Here is a 23,274-nt window from a genome sequence, read left to right on the forward strand (position 1 = left end):
GGGATATTGATGTTTTGGTTGCAATTGTGCACATTACTTTATATACAATGTTCCCCTATTTCTCTATGAAAATTGTATCAAGTTGAACTGCAAACTGCTCAGTCCAGATACAGTTTTAACAAATTGTCAGCTATGATTCTTTTTAGTTCTCCAAATAGTTTTAAGCCATAAAATATATCTAGAAATGTTTACGTAAATGTAACAATATACAAAATAAAACAAAGATTATGAGAAAGTTACTAATATACCACCGTGCGGAGCTGCCGCCCCACCACCGTGCGGAGCTGCCGCCCCACCACCGTGCGGAGCTGCCGCCCCACCACCGTGCGGAGCTGCCGCCCCACCTACACCCCACCTACTGTCTCCTCCCCATAATCCTATAGAATGTAAGCCCGCAAGGGCAGGGCCCTCTTCCCTCTGTACTAGTCTGTCTACTGTAACTTGTATATGTATTTTGTATGTAACCCCCTTCTCATGTACAGCACCATGGAATCAATGGTGCTCTATAAATAAATAATAATAATAATAATAAATATATATATATATATATATATATATATATATATATATATCACAAAGATTCAATATTTACTTTTTTATAATTTGGTATTTGTTGCTTTTTTTGTTGCCAAACTGATCAAAGTTGTAACTTTGTGAAAAAAAAAAGTATGGCTTACTGGAAAATACAAGAAAGATTGACTTTGCACCAAATTATGTGACTTTTTGAAAATTCAGTATTGATAAATGAGGCAGAAGGATCTGGAATTGTTAATCTACTTCCACAAAGCAGAAAACAAACAACAAAAAATAGGCGAGCACATAAAATAGAATTCAAAAAAGGAGCAAATTGCATGCAAACATAATAAAAAGGCACAAAATATTCAAAACTAGACAAAAAAACAGGTACAAATGATGAATCGAGACTGTGAAATTTATACAGTAGTTGCATTTAATTTCATAGAACAGATACCCTTAAAAGCAAAGATTAGAGGGGATGAACGAATACCTCAAATATTCGGCTTCGTGAATATTTTCAGAATACCTCGCCGCTATTCGACTATTCATTGCGCAATGTAAGTCTATGGGAAGCCCGAATAGTACTGAATAGTTGTTATTCGGGTTTCCCATAGAATTACATTGCACATCGAATATTCGCGAATAGCGGCGAGGTATTTGGAAAATATCTGCAAAGCCAAATAATCAAAGTATTTGATCATCCTTATTTATTTTGTATCTTACCAGCCAAGGTTCTGCTGTATGCGGATCCACACACTAAGCCTGACGGACAAACCACAATTCTGCCAGAGCATGATGAGGATGTAGAAACGCACTCGGAGCACGTGAGAGCGTAACCTAAAGAGAAGTCATACACCACATATTAATCATACTGCTGCCGGAGCATGATGAAGATGCAGAAACAAACAAGTAACACGAGAGAGAGTAACCTAAGTAAAAGTCATTCACAACATATTAATCAAACTGCTGCCGGAGCATGATGAGGATGCAGAAACACACAGGTCACACGAGAGAGAGTAACCTAAGGAAAAGTCATTCACAACATGATGAGGATGCAGAAACACACAGGTCACACGAGAGAGAGTAACCTAAGTAAAACTCATTCACAACATATTAATCATACTGCTGCCGGAGCATGATGAGGATGCAGAAACAAACTGGTTACATGTGAGAGAGTAACCTAAGGAGAAGTAATTCAGAACATATTAATCATACTGCTGCCGGAGCATGATGAGGATGCAGAAACACACTGGTTACATGTGAGAGAGTAACCTAAGGAGAAGTAATTCAGAACATATTAATCATACTGCTGCTGGAGCATGATGAGGATGCAGAAACACACAGGTCACATCAGAGAGAGTAACCTAAGGAAAAGTCATTCACAACATATTAATCATACTGCTGCCGGAGCATGATGAGGACGCAGAAACACACAGGTCACACGAGAGAGAGTAACCTAAGTAAAAGTCATTCACAACATATTAACCATACTGCTGCCGGAGCATGATGAGGATGCAGAAACACACAGGTCACACAAGAGAGAGTAAGATAAGTAAAAGTCATTCACAATATATTAATCACTTTCTATTCTATGTGCCAACAAGTTCTTTATTTAAGAAGTAGATGACACAGATGTTTACATGTCCTCATAAATAGGATGTGTTTGCAAATAAAAAATATTAGCTGAAAAAGTAATAATCAGGTTTATATTACAGTATTATTTTCCATAAAGCTAAACCAAATAAAAATTAAACAACCAATACTACAATCGTTACAGTTTTTCAGAAGACTTACTTGTTGCTGCAAAAGTTGAAAGGAGGCTCAAAATTCCAATCAGGGAAGTCATGGTTCTGTTCTTGAAAGCAAGTTCTATTGTGAAATGGAAACTTTTCGTGAAACACTGAATATATTGCTTTTTGTACGGGGTGGGACATAGATGTGTTTTCATCATTTCTCAAAAAAGATTCCCCCCCCTTCTTCAAGAAACGAAAGTTACAGCTTACACCCTTCCACTCTCTGTAACTTGGCAATAAAGTTATTGCTTATATTAGTTGGGTTTACAAAATTCGGAACATGGACGAAAGAGTTAACCTCTGGAATGTGATATTCTAAACAAAAGCGTTCTAATAAAAAAAATAATCATGTAATGCGGCGGGGTTACCGGGAATTCTGAAGTCAAAGGATGTGGACAATATCAGAAGAAATAAATATTTACCAAAAGAAAGGGAACAATACTTAGCTTATTGGCTTCAGAAAGTTGTGAAGAAGCTTTTTTCTCATTTTTTTTCACAGTAAACATCCTCTACACTATTTAAATTTATCTACTTGCTTTTACAGTGTAACGCTCACCGGTGTAGAGGCGATGAGGGGGAGTGGACCCACTGGACCGTAGGGTGATCCGATCTTACCCTGACATGGGAGAGACTTAACTAAGCACCTACAAAGTCTCAGATGATGAGGATGGGCTTGGATGTCAGTAGACACCAGGTGCCATGACTGTGTCCATGACTGTGGCAGCTGAGCTCCAGGGCAGGTATGGATAGGCAGGGTCTCTATTGGAGCTGGGATGGCTGATGCAGAATAGATGGCAGGGACCAGAAGGTACAAAGGATACAGAAAGTAATGTGTTATAGGTACAGGAAAGTGGGAACTGGTACAGATAACGGCATAGGATTAAACGGGACCCAATGACTAGCTAGCTAGAAGAACATAAAATGACTAACTGACCATGTTGATCAGGCACCTCCCCTAGTGGGAAGATGCCTTAAGGACCTAGTGCCTCCCAGCCATAGGCTAGGAGACACTTCCAGAAATTAGTGATCTGGCCCTCTAAGAGATAAAGCACGCATGCACGCCCTAAGCATGCTCCTTGGGACCTGTGTAGTGTGCACAGGCTCTGGGAACCAGAGGCAGAAGGGAAGTATGTGCAGGACTACAAAAGGGCAAGAGGAGGCGCAATTTGGCCGTGGCGATGTGAGACTCAGTATCCCACCAAACTTAAGGCGGTGTTACATGCTACGATATATCTAACGATATGTCGTCGGGGTCACATTGTTAGTGACGCACATCCGGAATCGTTAGAGATGTCGTACCGTGTGACACCCCCGAACGACTGTGAATGAGCAAAAATACTCACCTTATCATTGCTCATTGACACGTCGCTCATTTTCATAAATTCGGTCACATTCCTGGATGCAGGTTGTTCGTCGTTCCTGATTTTCGTCGTTTCTGGAGTCAGAATACCATGATCAGAATACAAGCAGACCCACACGCTACAGCACAACCAGAGGATACAACCGGCAGAGTTCTGGGGGAGCACTGCTAGTAAAGAAACCGGAGCAATTACCCGGAAGATGGAACAACTGAGTAACCAGCACCTCCTAGAACCATCCTGGACTCCTTTGTAGTAACCAAGCTTCTCGTTCATTATCTAGGAATGGCGCCGCAGAGCATCTCCAAAAGCAAGATGCTCTGCACAAAGGAATAGAAACACTGTCAGACCTGTAAGCGCTGAAGAGCATCTCCAAAGACAAGATGCTCTGCACAAGGAATGGACACACTAACAGATCTATAAGTGCCGCAGAAGATCTCTAAAGGCAAGATGCTCTGCACAAAGGAATAGACACACTGCCAGATTTGTCAGTGCCACAGAGCATCTCCAAAGGCAAGATACTCTGCACAAGGAATACACACTGTGAGACCAGTAAGTGCCGCAGAGCATCTCCAAAGGCAAGATGGTCTGCACAAAAAATGGATACACTACCAGATCAGTAAGGGCTACAGAACATCTCCAAAGGCAAGATGCTCTGCACAAGGTATGGACACACTGCCAGATCTGTAAGTGCCGCAGACCATCCCCAAAGGCAAGATGCTCTGCACAAGGAATGGACACACTGCCAGATGTGTAAGTGCCGCAGAGCATCTCCAAAGCAAGATGGTGTGCACGAGGAATAGACACACTGCCAGAGCTGTAAGTGCCGCAGAGCATCTCCAAAGGCAAGAAGCTCTGCAGAAAGGAATAGACACACTGCCAGATCTGTAAGTGCCGCAGAGCATCCCCAAAGGCAAGATGCTCTGCACAAGGAATGGACACACTGCCAGATGTGTAAGTGCCGCAGAGCATCTCCAAAGCAAGATGGTGTGCACAAGGAATAGACACACTGCCAGATCTGTAAGTGCCGCAGAGCATCTCCAAAGGCGATATGCTCTGCACAAGGAATGGACACACTGTGAGATCTGTAAGTGATTCAGAGCATTGTGGCGCCCCGGACTAGCCACCTCGTCACAGGTACTACAACATACACCCCACCCTGAGACAGGCACATCAGCCAGACATAAAATTCTTGTTGCCTCCCTCCAGGGGCTGATGTCCACACCAGGTGGGGTGGAGCCAGGTGGTAGGCCCCACCCACTGAGGAGTTCACAGTCCTGGAGGCGAGAAAAGGAAGTCAGTTCAGATCAGTTAGGGAAGTGCAGTGAGTAGGAGTCAGGAGAAGAGTGAGGTGGTAGTAGAGGAGCAGACTGACCGGGTCCGGGTGTGTGGCCCGGGCACCAAGAACAAGGTTGGCAGACGGTGGTGGCCGTCTGCAGGAGAGGCGGATCAACACGAAACCGTAGGACCAGGGACGGGCGGTGGCCCGCCGGTACCGAACCGGGGAGCGAAGTGAAGCCAGCACACACAGGCAGGGCCTACGGACCCCGACCAGGCTTGGAGTCGCCATTAGAGGTCAAATCCGTCAGTGACCGGAACCCCAGGGGTTTCCTAACAGCCAAGACCCGATTGAAGGCAACCGTCCAACCAACAGAAGGAAATACAGCTACTGCCACAGCTTGAGTTCCAAGGGCAAGAGCCTGCGGGCAAAAGGGCTCCTCCGGCACATATATACGCTGGGGAGCAGGTTACCGGTGGGAATCCATCGGGACCGAATATACACAAAGGTGCAGGGAAAGGCAGCCACCACTAACCGTCCAGGAGAAGCCACAGCAGCTGGCTGCGGGACCCGTCCATCCAGCCGTTTGGTTTACCAGAGACTTTGCATACATTTGTGGCTGAGTGAGTACAACCGTGCCATCTGGCACCGCGCTGCACAGTCCAAGCGACCCTGCACCCATCCAACCCTGCCTCCCCATCATCTCACCGGGCCCCGGGACCACCAACCCCTACCCACGGAGGGGGAAAACAACATCCCAGCTGCTCCCTGCCATCGCTCCCGGGATCCCTGTCACCAGCAGTGGTGGTGTCCAACCTCACCACAACCCGTGGGTGGCGTCACGGACCAAATCCCCAAACCAAACTACCCCCCCTTTCACTCACGGGAGAGGAGCGCCACTCGAGTCCCCGGATCTGGCCCACCGCTCGAGCCTCCGAGCAGCCATCGCAGCAGCACCGGATCCGAGTGTTAGCGAGCGCAGCGCAGCGGTGTCCTTCCCCGCCCGCGACAGCATCTCCAAAGGCAAAATGCTCTGCACAAGGAATGGACACACTGCCAGATTTGTAAGTGCTGCAGAGCATCTCCAAAGGCAAGATGCTCTGCAGAAAGGAACAGACACACTGCCAGATCTAACAAAATCAATAGAAAATGTAGCCAAAGACAATGCAATAGTAAAATATAACATTTTTATTAAAGATCATAATAAAAACAATAAACTGCAAGGGATAGTAATGAAAAAAGTGTCGAGGCACCACAAGACTCAGACAGTGAATTGCAAACAGAAAATAAATAGATTGTATAAAGATATAAATATGTATTACATTCTAGTTACATATCTGTCCCCATCAGGGGTATGATAGAAAGAAAGGCGTGCACACTAATTGGGGGATGAGGTGCTAGTGATGGGGAAGGTCCCACACAAGTACATATATAGTTACATTGCACACTCAAATGTCAATAAATGATGATTTTATTCAGAATCAAAAAAGCCAAGCAAAGGAATAGAACTTCTTTGGGGTAAACAAGTAATCTCTGACGTTTCGGCCTATGGCCTTATTCACAGAGTTAACTATGAGAAATGAGATGCAAATAATAAACGAAAATAATTACATAAAGAAGGAATCACATTTCTTTACAATCAACTAGGGAAGAACACAGATACAGCTCTTGTCCATAGTAGAGATACGGGATTTTTTAGAGGGACTATACATTAGGTCCAGAAATCTTTGGACAGTGACACAATTTTGGCGAGTTGGGCTCTGCATGCCACCACAGTGGATTTGAAATGAAACCTCTACAGCAGAATTCAAGTGCAGATTGTAACGTTTAATTTGAAGGTTTGACTAAAAATATCTGATAGAAATTGTAGGAATTGTCACATTTCTTTACAAACACTCCACATTTTAGGAGGTCAAAAGTAATTGGACAAATAAACCAAACCCAAACAAAACATTTTTATTTTCAATATTTTGTTGCGAATCCTTTGGAGGCAATCACTGCCTTAAGTCTGGAACCCATGGACATCACCAAACGCTGGGTTTCCTCCTTCTTAATGCTTTTCCAGGCCTTTACAGCCGCAGCCTTCAGGTCTTGCTTGTTTGTGGGTCTTTCCGTTTTAAGTCTGGATTTGAGCAAGTGAAATGCATGCTTAATTGGGTTAAGATCTGATACTTTCATGGAGTCTTCTCTTTACTGTTGACTTAGAGACAGATACACCTACTTCACTGAGAGTGTTCTGGACTTCAGTTGATGCTGTGAAATGGGTTCTTCTTCACCAAAGAAAGTATGCGGCGATCATCCACCACTGTTGTCATCCGTGGACGCCCAGGCCTTTTTGAGTTCCCAAGCTCACCAGTCAATTCCTTTTTTCTCAGAATGTACCCGACTGTTGATTGTGCTACTCCAAGCATGTCTGCTATCTCTCTGATGGATTTTTTCTTTTTTTTCAGCCTCAGGATGTTCTGCTTCACCTCAATTAAGAGTTCCTTAGACCGCATGTTGTCTGGTCACAGCAACAACTTCCAAATGCAAAACCACACACCTGTAATCCACCCCAGACCTTTTAACTACTTCATTGATTACAGGTTAACGAGGGAGACACCTTCAGAGTTAATTGCAGCCCTTAGAGTCCCTTGTCCAATTACTTTTGGTCCCTTGAAAAAGAGGAGGCTATGCATTACAGAGCTATGATTCCTAAACCCTTTCTCCGATTTGGATGTGAAAACTCTCATATTGCAGCTGGGAGTGTGCACTTTCAGCCCATATTATATATATAATTGTATTTCTGAAGATGTTTTTGTAAACAGCTAAAATAACAAAACTTGTGTCACTGTCCAAATATTTCTGGACCTAACTGTACATATACAAATAAACATACATATATATAAGCCGTATGTCACGTCCAGAGTAACTATCATTAAACATGAAACATTGGGAAAAATAGGGGCTGGAGAGTGGAAAAAGGGGGGGTAGAGAGCTGGTATCAGCATATACTGAGAGATATGTGCACAACAGTTAGTATCGGTAGGGAAGGAGTGTTTAGAGACAATGAATTCAGGTATTATACCTGTCCCCGATGGTTCGTAGTTCCAAAGAAAATAGCTGAAGAAAAAAGAATGTGAATAAGAAAAAACAAAAGAAAAAAAAGAGAGCGAAAAAAGAAAAAAAAAAAAAGAAAATGACAATTTAAATAGTGAGTGGGTGTTTTACCTGTGGCTATAGGTTTGGGTGGAACAATTAGACAATAGGGTCCTGTATGACAATGGCATGTAGTCTGCATGGAATGAAAAGTAAATCATGTAGAAAAGTCCAGTCAGGCAGAAAAGGAAAAAACTCCAGAGAGTATAGACTTACCAGAGCCTATGTGGATGCTGGCACTGCCGTGCCTTAGCTGTGTGTGAAGGCTGCTAATCAGCTGTAGCATGTGGCTTTACATGTGCTGCATGCTGGGAGGAGTATGATGTCACGAACAAGTGTGGTAACGCCCCTTGAGGTTATAGAGATAGGAAGTAATCACATTGGCCTAGAACGTAGGCGCAGTTAGCTGTGCCAGGATTCTATGGTGACATTACACTAACTGACACTGTGAGACAGGGTCATGTGTATCTGGGAAGGGTGACGTAGCGCACGTGCGCAGCGATCTACCAATACTAGTAGTAATAGAAGGAGTTGAAGATCGGTGGACAGCGTCGTGCACATGCGCGGCTGTCATCACCGTCTCTGTTGTAGGGAATGCAGTGGGTGGAGTATAAGATGATGTCGACATCTAAATATTCTGAGATGAGAAGGAGGGGGAATAGAATGAAGGGGGCGGTGAAATGGAATGACAGGCTGGCAAATGACGTCTCGCACGTGCGCAGCGATCTCCCAATACTAGTAGTAATGGAAGGAATTGAAGATCGGTGGACAGCGTCGTGCACATGCGCGGCTGTCATCACCGTCTCTGTTGTAGGGAATGCAGTGGGTGGAGTATAAGAGGACGTCGGCATCTAAATGTTCTGAGATGAGAAAGAGGGGGAATAGAATGAAGGGGGCGGTGAAAAGGAATGACAGGCTGGCGAGCGACGTCGCACGCATGCGCGGTAGTCGTCTTCGCCTGTGGTATAGAGGATGTAGTAAAAAGTCCTTAGAGTGACATCGCGCGCCTGCGCGGTCGGCTTTTCAGCATGTGAAACTGGGATGGAAGAGAAGGAGAGGTGGATAGGATATAATGGTGCAGAAAAGGTGCCCTGTATAAACGCAGACGCCACATCTGTACTAGAGGAATATAGCAGTAACTAAAAAGGAGAAAGGTAAGGACAGGGGAATAAAGGAAGTTATAGCTGATAGTATTGGAGTAGGTGAGGAAGGGAAAGAGAGCAGGAATGCCGTACCAGTCTTACCCATCAGGACGGGATATGGGAAAGGGGAGGAGGAGATGAGGAATGGAGATCCAATTTTTTGTAGGTCATTTATTCATGTCTGTTAGAAAAAAAAATATGTTAGACACATAATCATATGGACCAATCCATTTCTCTGTTGAGACCAAAGGGAGTTAATGTACGGAGTGTATATATCCAGAAACTCTCTCTCTGTTTCAGAAACTGGATAATGGTTACCACCTCGTCTTGGGCGATCTATTCTCTCTAGGACTTGGAAACGCAATTGAGATACTGAATGTCGGGCCTCTTTAAAGTGGTATGGTAGCGGGAGCCACGTTTTATTACAGCGTATTGTGGATTTATGGCTGGCGATTCTATCTCGTACGTGTTGAGTGGTTTCCCCTACATAAAGTAGACCACAGGGACATTTAACAACATAAATGACAAAATTGGTGTCACAGGTGTAAAAATCTTTTATGGGATAGAGTTTACCTGTCCTGGGATGAGTGACAGAACTGCCTTTAATCACGTTAGAGCAGGCAGCACAACTAAGGCAAGGAAAGGTTCCTGTGCGTTTTGTGCCTTGAAAAGTTTGGAAAGGAGTACAGTGGATGGGGCCGAAGTCGGCTCTGATTAGGTGGTCTCGTAAATTCAATGATCGTTTCATGCACATGAGAGGAGGATCAAAAGGGCCAATCTCCGGGATGAGCCTTCTTCAGAAGGGGACAATGTTTTTTTATAATATGTTGTACCTTGGGAACTATAGGGTGATATTTATGAACAAATGGGATATGTTGTGCTTGTGATTGTGATGTAACCGAACTTTCACAGGGATTAAGAACTCATTCTACTTCATGTTAAAGTAGGCTGGGGGGATACAGTCTTTCCTGAAATTTTTCAGACATGGTGTTGAGTCGTGTGGGTAGGGTATCCTTTCCGTAACGATACGGCGTACCCTTGTGAATTGTGATCGGGGTAAGCTATTCTTGATGGACCTTGGATGACAGCAGTCAAAGGAAAGGAGTCCATTGTAGTCAGTGGGTTTAGTATAAATATCGGAGCTAAGTTGGCCCTGTTGATTTTTGGAGATCCCAGTATCCAAGAATACTATTTCCGAATACTATTTTCAAGTAAATGTAAAGGAGAGTTCATCCCTGATGGAGTTAAGATCATGAATGAAGGTTTCTAAGTTATCAGTGTCACTGTTCCAGATAAAGAAAATAATGACGATGAAACGATACCAACAGACAATATTGGAGAAAAGGGGATGGGGGTATACATGTGTTGTCTCGAACGTGTTCATGTAAAGATTAGCATACGCCGGGGCCACATTGGACCCCATTGCGGTCCCGCGGGTCTGGAGAAAATATTCGTCACCGAAAAGGAAGAAGTTCTTCCTTAGAACTATATTAAGCAGTTGTAAGCATAAATCTCTATTGTCATCATTAAGGTCGGAGCCCTCAAGTGTGGTTTTTACTGCCTCAATGCCGATATCATGAACGATGGACGTGTAGAGGCTATTTACATCCATTGAGGCAAAAATGCTATTAGGAGGTATGAAATTGAGGTTTTTAATCTTGTGGAGAAAATCCCCAGTGTCCAGAATAAAGGATTTAGTTTGTTTGGCCAAAGGTGTGAGAAGTTTTTCAAGGAAAATGGATGAGGGTGTTAGTACCGAATCTGTCAAGGCTACAATGGGTTGTCCAGGGGGGTTCTGCAATGATTTGTGGATTTTGGGGAGAACATAAAAAACAGGAGTGATCGGATGAGGATTGGTGAGAAATGAGACGGTTTTAGTGTCTATGGTTTTCTTGGTTGCATAATGAGAAAGTATGTTTTGGATTGAGCGCTGAATTCTAGGGGTAGGATCTGTAGGTATTTTAATGTAAGTATTTGAGTTCGATAATTGCCTTTTAATTTCATCTAGATAAGACTTGTTCATGACTACTTTTCCACCCCCTTTATCAGCCGGTTTGATAATTATATTGGTATTATTGCGGATAGACTGAAGTGCCTGTCTCTCAATCTCACTCATATTCAATTTCATACCTCCTAATAGCATTTTGGCCACAATGGACGTAAATAGCCTCTACACATCCATCGTTTATGATATCGGCATTGAGGCAGTAAAAACCACACTTGAGGGCTCCGACCTTAATGATGACACTAGAGATTTATGCTTACAACTGCTTAATATAGTTCTAAGGGAGAACTTCTTCCTTTTCAGTGACGAATATTTTCTCCGGACCCGCGGGACCGCAGTGGGGTCCAATGTGGCCCCGGCGTATGCTAATCTTTACATGAACACCTTCAAGACAACACATGTATACCCCCATCCCCTTTTCTCCCAATATTGTCTGTTGGTATCGTTACATAGACGATATTTTCTTTATCTGGAACAGTGACACTGATAACTTAGAAACCTTCATTCATGATCTTAACTCCATCAGGGATGAACTCTCCTTTACATTTACTTACAGCCAAATGGAAATAGTATTCTTGGACACTAGGATTTCCAAAAATCAACAGGGCCAACTTAGCTCCGATATTTATACTAAACCTACTGACTACAATGGACTCCTTTCCTTTGACAGCTGTCATCCAAGGTCCATCAAGAATAGCTTACCCCAATCCCAATTCACAAAGGTACGCCGTATCGTTACGGATAAGGATACCCTACCTACACGACTCAACACCATGTCTGAAAAATTTCAGGAAAGACTGTATCCCCCAGCCTACTTAAACATGAAGTAGAATGAGTTCTTAAACCCTGTGAAAAGTTCTGTTACATCACAATCACAAACGCAACGTATCCCATTTGTTCATAAATATCACACTATAGTTCCCAAGGTACAACATATTATAAAAAAAACATTGGCCCCTTCTGAAGAAGGCTCATCCCGGAGATTGGCCCTTTTGATCCCCCTCCTCTCATGTGCATGAAACGATCATCGAATTTACGAGACCACCTAATCAGAGCCGACTTCGGCCCCATCCACCGTACTCCTTTCCAAACTTCTCTAGGCACAAAACGCACAGGAACCTTTCCTTGCCATAGTTGTGCTGCCTGCTCTAACGTGATTAAAGGCAGTTCTGTCACTCATCCCAGGACAGGTAAACTCTATCCCATAAAAGATTTTTATACCTGTGACACCAATTTTGTCATTTATGTTGTTAAATGTCCCTGTGGTCTACTTTATGTAGGGGAAACCACACAACATGTACGAGATAGAATCGCAAGCCATAAATCCACAATACGCTGTAATAAAACGTGGCTCCCACTACCATATCACTTTCAAGAGGCCCGACATTCAGTATCTCAATTGCGTTTCCAAGTCCTAGAGAGAGTAGATCGCCCAAGACGAGGTGGCAACCATATCCAGTTTCTGAAACAGAGAGAGAGTTTCTGGATATATACACTCCGTACATTAACTCCCTTTGGTCTCAACAGAGAAATGGATTGGTCCATATGATTATGTGTCTAACATATTTTATTTTTTCTAACAGACATGAATAAATGACCTACAATAAATTGGATCTCCATTCCTCATCTCCTCCCCCTTTTTCCCATATCCTGTCCTGATGGGTAAGACTGGTACGACATTCCTGCTCTCTTTCCCTTTGTCACCTACTACAATACTATCAGCTATAACTTTCTCTTTTCACTCCTCCTTTATTCCCCTGTCCTTACCTTTCTCCGTTTTAGTCACTGCTATATTCCTCTAGTACAGATGTGGCGTCTGCGTTTATACAGGGCACCTTTTCTGCACCATTATATCCTATCCACCTCTCCTTCTCTTCCATCCCAGTTTCACATGCTGAAAAGCCGACCGCGCAGGCGCGCGATGTCACTCTAAACACTTTTTACTACATCCTCTATACCACAGGCAAAGACGACTACCGCGCACGCGTGCGACGTCACTCGCCAGCCTGTCATTCCTTTTACAGTAATGTGGATAAATCAATGGCTAGACTCATCCTGATCCTGCTGGAATTCATCTTGACACACAATGTCTTTACCTTTGATCAAAATATTTATAAACAAATTCAAGGGACCGCTATGGGGGCATCATGCGCCCCGTCCTACGCTAATTTGTTTATGGGGGCATGGGAAAGAACAATCTTCTTTGACAGTGATATCCCAGGTATTAAAAATGTACACAATTGGATTTGATATATAGATGATATCCTTTTTATCTGGGATGGACCAATTTATGAATTACATACTTTGATGGATAGTCTGAACGAAAACAATCAAAATAATAAGCTTCCATACAAGTTTGGTCCAAAAATTGAATTTTTAGATATTTTGATTGATGTTATGCCAACTGGGAGACTATCAACAACAGTATTTAGGAAAGAAACAGCAACTAACTCCCTGCTACATGCAAATTCTTCTCACCCTCAAAATACCATCAAGGGTATACCGATAGGACAATTCTTAAGAGTAAAAAGAATATGCTCTGATGAACCTCAATTTTTTCATAAATCACAGGAATTGTCTTGTCGACTGCTGGACAGAGGATATAGCAAAAGATGGATCAAGAGAAGATATAGGAGAGCAATGAGAACGCCCAGGAACCAACTACTATACAATACTAATAAGAAAACAGGGATGAGGATAACAATCAGGTACGCTTCATAACTAACTTTCATGATCAGTGGCAACCAATGACCAGAATTTTTACAAAACATTTGGATATCCTTCGATCTGACCCTTTACTGAAGAAAATATTGCCTATAAGACCATCTATTGTGGCTAAGAGAGGTCCCAATCTTGGTGACACAGCCATTTTCAAAATCCTAAAAACAATGTGAATAAACCTCTAACATCTGGTTTCTTTCCATGTGGCCTTTGCAAAGCATGGGCAAATACACTTAAGACCAAAACTTTCCCCAATTTTGATGGTACACGAATTTTTGAAATTCGAAAACATATCACATGTTCAACTAAGGGAACCATTTATCATGCTTCATGTCCTTGCAATAAGGTATAGATAGGACTAACGATAAGAGAACTGAAAGTTAGGATACGAGAACACTGTCGTGATATTGAAAAGGCGAAAACGTGTGATGATGAGTCCCAACTTAAAACATTAGCCCGACATTTCAAAAAAGAACATAATTGCAATCCGTACTCCCTAAAATTCAGGGGAATTGACACAGTGGACCTAGGATTTAGAGGAGGTGATTTGTCAAAAGCATTAGCACGAGTAAAAAGTCAATGGATTTTTAGATTGGGTTCATTAAGTCCACAGGGGTTGAATGAAACTATGGGTTTTGGAGCTTTCTTGTAAAATAGATGCGATGACAATTATTTTTATGGGTGGGTGAGGTTTTTTCTTTTTATAGTGTTATTAAAATATGATTTTAACTTCTTCTTTTCTTAATTTTAGAAACTGTAATTATCCCCTCAGAAATTCATGTTCGGATGAAGAAATGATATACAGTTTTGAAGCACTATGATTATTGTTTATTGATTTAGGTTGATTGCTTTTTGTTCTTTACTCACTTTATTACCGATTATTCTGTTACTGGCACTGTACACCTTACAACTTGCACATATATATTGCTTTTTATTGCTATTAGCATTGAGCATTTTGCAAAGTTTTAATATACTTTTTATACATTTATAATTTGGTATTTTGCTACATATTACGGATCACAGTTATTCTAAACCACCACGATTTATATTTATATTTATATTCAGTCTACGTTCCTGGTTGTTATAATGTGGTATTACCTGAAATTAATTTTTTATACATTTTTTATATATAAATTTTGTTGAATAAAAATTGATTTTTTTTAATAATCTATTTCTGTAGCTTTATTGGTTTGATGTATCTTACTCAAACCTTATTTCACACGGCGCGAGGGGTAACTTGGGCCCTGAATGTAGTTTGTGGTCATAAGGAAAAGGAATCTGCGTTATTTCTATATTCAAATCTGTTCCTAGAGATCCCCTCTAATGATGATTTTGAAGCTCTACCACTAATGTGGGGAAATAATATTGATTGGGCACTTTGTGTATAAACACTGTGAGATCTGTAAGTGCTGCAGAGCATCTCAAAGTCTTCGAGATGCTCTGCACAGATAATCATGAAATAACTGTTTGATGTGAGATATATAACTTATATCTCCATCATAATGTGACACCCTGGCCGGGCCAGGTAGTCCCAAATAGGGCCCCGCACAACACCGTTCCCTCACAGGTAACACACAGCCAAACACTTACACCTTAGTCACCCCCTCAGGGTTTGATGGACACACCAGGGGGCGGAACCAGGCGGTTGGAAGGCGCCCACCAAGGAGTCTAGAGAGCCTGAGGTGGGAAAGTAGAGAGAGCAGTTTGAGAGGAAAGTGGAGGCCAGGCCTGTGACAAGGCCTGAGGCAAGATGACAGGTGCCAGAATTGGAGCCTTGGTGCCTTTTGACTGAGAGGCAGATGGTGGTCTCGTCTGCAGGAGCCGGGAAGACGGCTCGGTGGAACTGAGGTGGACCGGGACAGGGTAGTGGCCCGCTGGTACCAACCCGGGGAACCGACCCGGAAACCAGAGCACAAAGGGGGGTACTCAGACCCTGAAGCTAGGTCCAGAAACCACTGGGGAATAGCTAATTAACTGATTGAGGCCTGGCCCACCCAAAGTCCCAACTGAAGACAACATCCCAACGAGGGGGATAAAAGGCCACCGCCACGGCTCAGAGATCCCACAGGCCAGCGTCTGTGGGCAAGGGCTCCTTAGGCAGTCACAAGCCGGGAGCGGACTCCTGGAGTTGCAAGCACAGGCAGTCCACCGTTCTAAAAAGGTGCAGGAGAAAGACAGAGACCACCAGCCCGGTGGGGGAACCAGAGTGCAGCCGGCTGCGGGCACCGACCATCATCACCTTGGTTTACCAGAGACTCGTGTGTTTACTAATCGTCGCCCATCTCCCTGCACCGCCAAGCGCCAACCGGTCCCGGGGCCACCATCCCTGCCCATAGAGGGGTTAACAACTTGCTGCACAACATCTCCCCCGGGTGCCCCGTAACTGCAGCGGTGGTGTCCAATATCACCACACACCGTGGGTGGTGTCATGAACTCCGTACGGCCCAGCCCGTACATCTACGTCCTACACCTACCATCCCATCACCTTCCCTTTACATTTAAAGTGACCGTGAGGCCCCCTGGGTCCGGAGACCCTCCAGCCACCTACCAGAAGGGCCGGATCTGAGCGGCTTGTATGCCGCTGAGCACGGGGCGGTACAATAACAATATGGAAAAAGGGGAGCCAGCACGAGCTTAGAGTGGCATGCATCATATAAAAGTGCAAATTCACGGATTTATTCCAACTGTACTATAATAAAAAAGAGATTTTTAGCAAATAATTGATCAATTCTTTGAGCCACCCCTGCCATGTCACGTCAAATCTCTATAGGTGGGCCCTTCTCTATATTATGTATTTCATGTGCCATTCGGCCTCCTAGATAAAATTAAAAGCAGAACCATAATGGAGCACACATACCTGTAACCTGTATATAGCCGCTTCTATGTTGCAAAAGAGGCAATTGTGGATGAAGGGCAGCCCAGATCGTGCTGGCTCCACTCTCTCTCTGTTTGGTTGTAGTTATGTAACATTTCTCTGGTGGCTGATACCATGCGCCTCTGATTTTGGTTTGCAATATATTCCTCCTGTTGGTAGCTGTTCACATTCAGTTGCCTCACCCCTTTGGTTGCTGTCTGCCACTGGGAGGGTCAGTTCTAATAAAGTCCTGGTATGTGTAGAGCTTGCTCCACATGCTGGGACATGCGCTGCTCTTTTTCCATTATTTCCTCTTTTGCAACATGGAAGCGGCTATATACAGGTTACAAGTATGTGTGCTGTAATATGGTTCTGCTTTTAGTTTACCTAGGAGGCCGCATGGCACATGAAATACATAATATAGAGTAGAACTCCCCTATTGAGATTTGCCATGACGTGGCTGGGGTGGCTCAAAGAATTGATCAATTGTTTGCTAAAAATCTCATTTTTTATTATAGTACAGTAGGAATAAATCTATGAATTTTCACTTTTTATATGATGCGTGCCACTTTCAGATCGTGCCGGCTCCCCTCTCTGTCATAACAATATGGAAGATTACAAAGACAGAATTAGACAAAGTGAAGAAGTCACAGCACAGTATTAACAAACTCTACAAATGAACACATCCCTGATTGTGCTCTCCTCAAGATAATCACCAGTATAAGCCTGCAGCTGTTGTATACTCTAGCATAGTGTTTTCTAACTTCAGTCCTCAAGAGCCACCAACTGATCATGTTTCCAGGATTAGCTTAGCATTATGCATGGGATAATTCCATTACCTGTGCAATACTAATGAAATCTTGAAAACATGATCTGCTGGTGGGGTCTGAGGACCGAAGTTGGAGAAAACCGTTCTAATTGTTCCATATATACTCCATGTCTGTTTTTATTGGTGCACATGATGACTCCTTGTAGAATACTTTCTGCATTTATTCTGAAATTATCAGCAACATAGATGTTTGCCTTGTTATTTCAGCTTCTATCACTTTGTGCCGTCCCTGGAAAGCAGCCGAGCTGCTCATATTCGGGTTCGCTGCGGCTTGTGGGTCTCCGGACCCGGAGTCCTACGGCAATTCAAATGTGAAGGGGGTATTACAGGGGATTTAGAGTTTGTGGTGTGCGGTAAAGGGAGTACCGCCACTGCCAATGGGAGTACCCAGGGAAGATGGAGTGGGACAGCCAGATGACGTTCCCTCAACAGGTAGTGGAGGCCCCGGGACTCTGGATAGTGGAGGTTTTGGGATGGTGTAGTCAGTAAGCAGATACTGACACCTGGGTGAAACAGTTTCTGTGTACCGCTGCCGCTGAAGGGAGCTCGTCTGGGATCCGTCCCCTCAGGTGTTTCTAAGTGGCCCTGACCTTCCTCCGTGCACCGTGTTCAGAACATTCTTTGTGACCCCTCAGCCTGAAGCTGTTGGGGTCCCGCTCCCTGATGGCTGACACTTGAGATTTCATTTGGTCGCATAAGCTGGAAAGCCCTATCCCCCTCATTGTGTTTATGCCTTCGATCTCTGAGCTCGTGGGGATAGCTTCTGAAGACACTATCCTCCCAGGTTAATTATCAGGTTGCGTGAAGCTACTCCCTGATCTAGAGTCCAGTACTCCGCCGTGCTTTCGGTCCCGAACTGGTTATTAGGCTTTGGGCTGCTGACTGTCCTCCAAGACTGAGCCTAGGTACCCAGCCTCAATACCCTGTGACCGGGTCTCCGACTCCTCCGGTCCCAGACCACCGTCTTCGACCTAGCCTCGGTCACTACAGGGAGGTCCAACTCCCTCGGCCCCTCACTCTTTGAGGGCCACTACAGAACTCTGGGGAGCTCCTACTCCCAGCTCCTCTCCCTTTGAGAGCTACCACTCAACTAACTAGGTCTCTCCCGCCAGCCTCCCTGAGCCCTAGGTGGATGGCCCTATTCCAGCTTAGCAACCCACTGGTGTGCCTGACAGGGTGTGGTGTAAGGTGTGGCTAGGATTTGAATGCTGGTGGAAGCAACACTTTGAGGTTAGAATCCCAGAATCATGGGGGGTTTAGTCCTGTATAGGAGAGAAAGAGGTGCAGTTCCCTGTGACACCCTGAATAGTCCAGGGGCGTCACAACCTCTTGTGTGACTTGTTGTTCCAGAGTGGTTGTATCATCTTTGTAAGATCTGATCATTTGTCACTTTAAGGACAAGATCAAATGACCTTAGATTCTCTCACGAGACACAATCAGGTCAATAATCTGATCAAACTTTGATCCGAGTGTCAGCATAGCGTGATCTCATTCCTTTGAACAGGAGAATTGGAGCACAATTGAGGAGAAGATGGGAACAAACTTTCTCCAGCTTCTCCATTGTGTCATCTGAGAGCAGTCTGATAATTTCGATGGTTGACTTGCATGGCCAAGTGCAAGCCGAATATCGGATCAAATTTGGACATGCTCCAATGTTTTCCTCAGACCACGTCAATCTGAGTAAAATATTGGACACGTGCGTGGTCCCATAGTATATCGTTGGTCCTATCGTGATCTGATGTTTTGTTGGATCGCACTTGGATGAAAAATACAGTTGTGTGAGAGAGCCATAAGGGTGTCTGCCCAACAATCTGTACATGAATCTGAAATTCTAACCTTGACCATTTAGCAATCATTTCTGTTGTTCTGCTTTCCATGTTATACATCTGTTTTTCAAATACTTCCTGTTTGTGGTATCGTAATCCTTGTCTAGTTTTGTTCTTTGGTGACCTTGTAACTGTCACTTTTAATGCAATTCCTCTTTATCCTTCTTAGAATTTATACACTCAACAGAAGTATTCATCTTAGTTCTCATGGACAGCGAGTTACTCTATGCAACTGTGCACAAGTCTGAGCGGTCTGAGGACAAAATCATCGACTTGTCCAATTTTGATTCAAATATTAGATCAAAATCGGCAATGCAGGTCTATGGATCCCTGGAAAACATCGGGCCACAGTCAGATGAGATTAGAGTTCCATCTGATTATCACAACATAGCGTCAGCGATAGAATAGAAGTGGACTCCCGCGCTGTCATAAGGAAGCAGTCACCAGTAATGGTTAATATTTTTATTACGCGTTTCAGAGATAACGTCTCCTTCCTCAGAATAAATCACACATGTACGTGATCACATTATAATTGGAAGCTATATATAATCTTGTGAAATTCTACAAAATGCGCAGGATAACAGAAAAGTCACCTGACAGATCTAATATATAAAGGTGTATGTACGAGTATGTATGTGTGTGTATGTGTGTATGTATGTGTGTGTATGTGTGTATGTATGTGTGTGTGTATGTGTGCATGTATCTGTGTATGTACAGTAGAGACTCATTCAAAGAGTCTTCTTTATTTTCATGGCTCTGAAAATTGTAGATTCACATTAAAGACATCAAAACTATGAATTAACACATGTGAAGTGAAATACTTAACAAAAGAGTGTGAAACAATGGAAACTATGTCTTATATTCTAGGTTCTTCAAAGTAGCCACCTTTTGCTTTGATTACTGCTTTGCACACTCTTGGCATTCTCTTGATGAGCTTCAAGAGGTAGTCACCGGAAAAGGTTCTCACTTCACAGGTGCGCCCTGTCAGGTTTAATAAGTGGGATTTCTTGCCTTATAAATGGCGTTGGGACCATCAGTTGTGTAATGCAGAAGTCTGGTGGGTACACAGCTGATAGTCCTACTGAATAGACTGTTAGAATTTGTATTATGGCAAGAAAAAAGCAGCTAAGTAAAGAAAAACAAGTGGCCATCATTACGTTAAGATATGAATGTCAGTCAGTCCGAAAAATTGGGAAAACTTTGAAAGTGTCTCTAAGTGCAGTGGCAAAAACCATCAAACGCTACAAAGAAACTGGCTCACATGAGGACCGCCCCAGGAAAGGAAGACCAAAAGTCACCTCTTCTGCGGAGGATAAGTTTATCTGAGTCCCCAGCCTCAGAAATCGCAGGTTAACAGTGAAGATGAGCGAAGCGGTCGTGGTTCAGCTCGAGTTCGGTTCGACGAACCAAGGTCTGGTCCGCGTTTGGTTTGGCGAACCTCATAGGAAATAATGGGCGGCAATCACAAACACATAAAAATACCTAGAAAACACTATCAAAGGTGTCCAAAAGGTGACAAACAACTCACAACACAACACAAACACATGGGAAAGTGACAAGAACAAATTCTCATGCGAAAACAAAACAGCTTGACGAGGAAAAGGAGGACAAGACACAGATATAGGCATGGCATGCCCTTCTAAAATAATGCAAAACAACGCAAGGGGACTCCAAGCGGAGTCTCCCTTTTTTCCAAAAATTGGGCCACACCCCTTCAGTGGCAGCACTTGTGCCCCAGTTGTACACTTCCAGGTAGATTTGCATCAAGCACATTGAAAAATACGCCATCCTTAACCGTCCCCAGGATGACACCGGGGAAGGTAGCAAAGTCTTTGCTGATCCCAGATCTGTTCATCTTGGGTCATTTTTAGAAATATTGCAAGCAAGGGTTACTCCAAGCGGAGTCTCCCTTTTTTCAAAAAATTGGGCCACACACACCCACCCCTTCAGTGGCAGCACTTGTGCCCCAGTTGAACACTTCACAGTTAGATTTGCATCAAGCAAATTCAAAAATACGCCATCCTTAACCGTCCCCAGGATGACACCGGGGTAGGTAGCAAAGTCTTTCCTGATCCCAGCTCTGTTCATCTTGGCTTCTTTTAAAAACACAGCAAGCAAGGGTTACTCCAAGCGGAGTCTCCCTTTTTTCCAAAAATTGAGCCACACAGACACCCACCCCTTCAGTGGCAGCACTTGTGCCCCAGTTGCAAACAGGATGTTTTGATTTGCATCAAGCACATTCCAAATCCACAAGCATTTACTCTCCCCAGGATGACACAGGGGCAGTAAATTCCTTGTGGATCCATGACTTGTTCATTTTGATGAACGTTAGTCTGTCCACATTGTCACTGGTCAGACGCGTGCGCTTATCTGTCAGCACACACCCAGCAGCACTGAAGACACGTTCAGAGACAACGCTGGCAGCTGGACACGACAAGATCTCCAAGGCGTAACTGGAGAGCTCTGGCCATTTTTCAAGATTTGAAGCCCAAAATGAGCAAGGCTTCATTTGCAAAGTCATGGCATCGATGTTCATTTGGAGATACTCCTGTATCATCCTCTCCAGCCGTTGACTATGTGTCAGACTTGTTGTCTCTGGTGGCCTTGCAAAGGAGGGTCTAAAAAAATTATGAAAAGATTTAATAAAATTGCTGTTACCAGCACCAGATACGGTGCTACTGGTATGGTTAGACTGTTGAAGATGACGAGACCGTCCCATGTTTGTCAAGTTACAACTGGGAGATTCACTCCCTGCACCTGCACGGGTGTTTGGTGGAAAAGCCGAGTTAAGATCGAGTAACAGCTTTTGCTGATACTCCTGCATACGTGCGTCTCTTTCTATGGCTGGAATTATGTCACAAAATTTGGGCTTGTACCGGGGATCTAATAGTGTGGCAAGCCAGTAGTCATCATCACTTCTAATTTTGACAATACGAGGGTCATGTTGGAGGTAGTGCAGCAAGAAGGCGCTCATGTGTCTGGCGCAGCCATGCGGACCAAGTCCACGCTGTGTTTGTGGCATAGAGGTGCTAACCGTTCTTTCTTCCTCTGACATCTCCCCCCAACCTCTATCAACTGAAATTTAACCAAGGTCTCCCTCCTCCGCTGAGTCTTCCATGTCCATGGACAGTGCGTCCTCCATTTCTTCATGTTCTCCTGCACCTTCCGTACCATTTCGCCTGCTACCATGCACCCTTGTTGATCCCTGTCCCCCATGGTCCCATGCCTGCCGCCTTAGTGATGATGAACGTCTGGACCTTGGTGATGTTGTTGTCTCTTGCGCATATGAATCCTCCTGTAGTTCCTCCCCTTCCTGTTGTCCCACCCCCTGACTCCGAATAGTGTTTAGCGTGTGCTCCAGCATGTAAATGACTGGAATTGTCATGCTGATAATGGCATTGTCAGCGCTAAACATATTCGTCGCCATGTCGAAACTGTGCAGAAGAGTGCATAGGTCCTTGATCTGAGACCACTCCATCAGGGTGATCTGCCCCACCTCTGCATCTCGTTGGCTTAGGCTATACGTCATGACGTATTGCACCAGGGCTCGGCGGTGCTGCCACAGTCGCTGTAACATCTGGAGAGTCGAATTCCAGCGTGTCAGCACATCGCATTTCAGGCGATGAACCAGCAGGCCGAAAGACTTCTGGAGCAATGCAAGTCGCTCAGCTGCGGCGATGGAACGTCAGAAGTGAGTAGACATTTTTCATGCCCTGTTCAGAAGGCCATCTAGGCCGGGATAGTGTGTTAAAAATTGCTGGACAACAAGGTTCAATACGTGAGCCATACAAGGCACATGTGTCACCTTGCCCT

The 23,274-nt window shown here is 44.0% G+C and overlaps 1 protein-coding gene across 2 annotated transcripts in view; it reads right to left on the bottom strand.

Annotated features, from left to right (window-relative positions):
* LOC142256187 (phospholipase A2 inhibitor 25 kDa subunit-like) overlaps positions 1 to 8,319 on the bottom strand; it is a 46,282-nt gene extending 37,963 nt beyond the window's left edge. Inside the window, exons 1-4 of one of the 2 annotated variants that reach the window (XM_075327741.1) lie at positions 8,157 to 8,220; positions 8,014 to 8,048; positions 2,311 to 2,385; positions 1,240 to 1,353 (exon numbers count right to left, since the gene is read on the bottom strand). In XM_075327741.1, coding sequence (XP_075183856.1) covers positions 1,240 to 1,353; positions 2,311 to 2,385; positions 8,014 to 8,048; positions 8,157 to 8,215 — 283 coding nt within the window. In that variant the 5' untranslated portion in view covers positions 8,216 to 8,220. Of the gene's footprint in view, positions 1 to 1,239; positions 1,354 to 2,310; positions 2,386 to 8,013; positions 8,049 to 8,156; positions 8,221 to 8,300 lie in introns of those variants that run through there. The other variant, XM_075327742.1, reaches the window with a different exon arrangement.
* Positions 8,320 to 23,274: the final 14,955 nt, after the last annotated feature.

The sequence above is a fragment of the Anomaloglossus baeobatrachus genome, chromosome 11, assembly GCF_048569485.1.
Source record: "Anomaloglossus baeobatrachus isolate aAnoBae1 chromosome 11, aAnoBae1.hap1, whole genome shotgun sequence".
In the NCBI taxonomy this organism is placed as follows: Eukaryota; Metazoa; Chordata; class Amphibia; order Anura; family Aromobatidae; genus Anomaloglossus; species Anomaloglossus baeobatrachus.